Below are 229 nucleotides of genomic sequence, written 5' to 3' on the forward strand. Positions count from 1 at the left end.
GTCCTCTGTCCTCCCCTCTCGTGGTCCTCTGTCCTCCCTGTCTCCTGGCTGTCCTCTGCCCCCCCTCTCTTGGTCCTCTGTCCTCCCTGTCTCCTGGCTGTCCTCTGCCCCCCCTCTCTTGGTCCTCTGTCCTCCCTGTCTCCTGGCTGTCCTCTGTCCCCCCCTCTCGTTGTCCTCTGTCCTCCCCTCTTGCTGTCCTCTGTCCTCCCTGTCTCCTGGCTGTCCTCAG

General features: G+C 64.2%; 1 protein-coding gene across 2 annotated transcripts in view; it reads right to left on the reverse strand.

Annotated features, from left to right (window-relative positions):
* Positions 1-225: 225 nt before the first annotated feature.
* The window catches only part of samd14 (sterile alpha motif domain containing 14), a 17,969-nt gene continuing 17,965 nt past the window's right edge, over positions 226-229 (reverse strand). For both annotated transcript variants that reach the window (XM_049561323.1, XM_049561324.1), the window contains exon 11: positions 226-229. This exon is cut by the window's right edge and continues 152 nt beyond it. In XM_049561323.1, coding sequence (XP_049417280.1) covers positions 226-229 — 4 coding nt within the window.

The sequence above is a fragment of the Epinephelus fuscoguttatus genome, linkage group LG19 (genome assembly GCF_011397635.1).
Source record: "Epinephelus fuscoguttatus linkage group LG19, E.fuscoguttatus.final_Chr_v1".
NCBI classification, from domain to species: Eukaryota; Metazoa; Chordata; class Actinopteri; order Perciformes; family Serranidae; genus Epinephelus; species Epinephelus fuscoguttatus.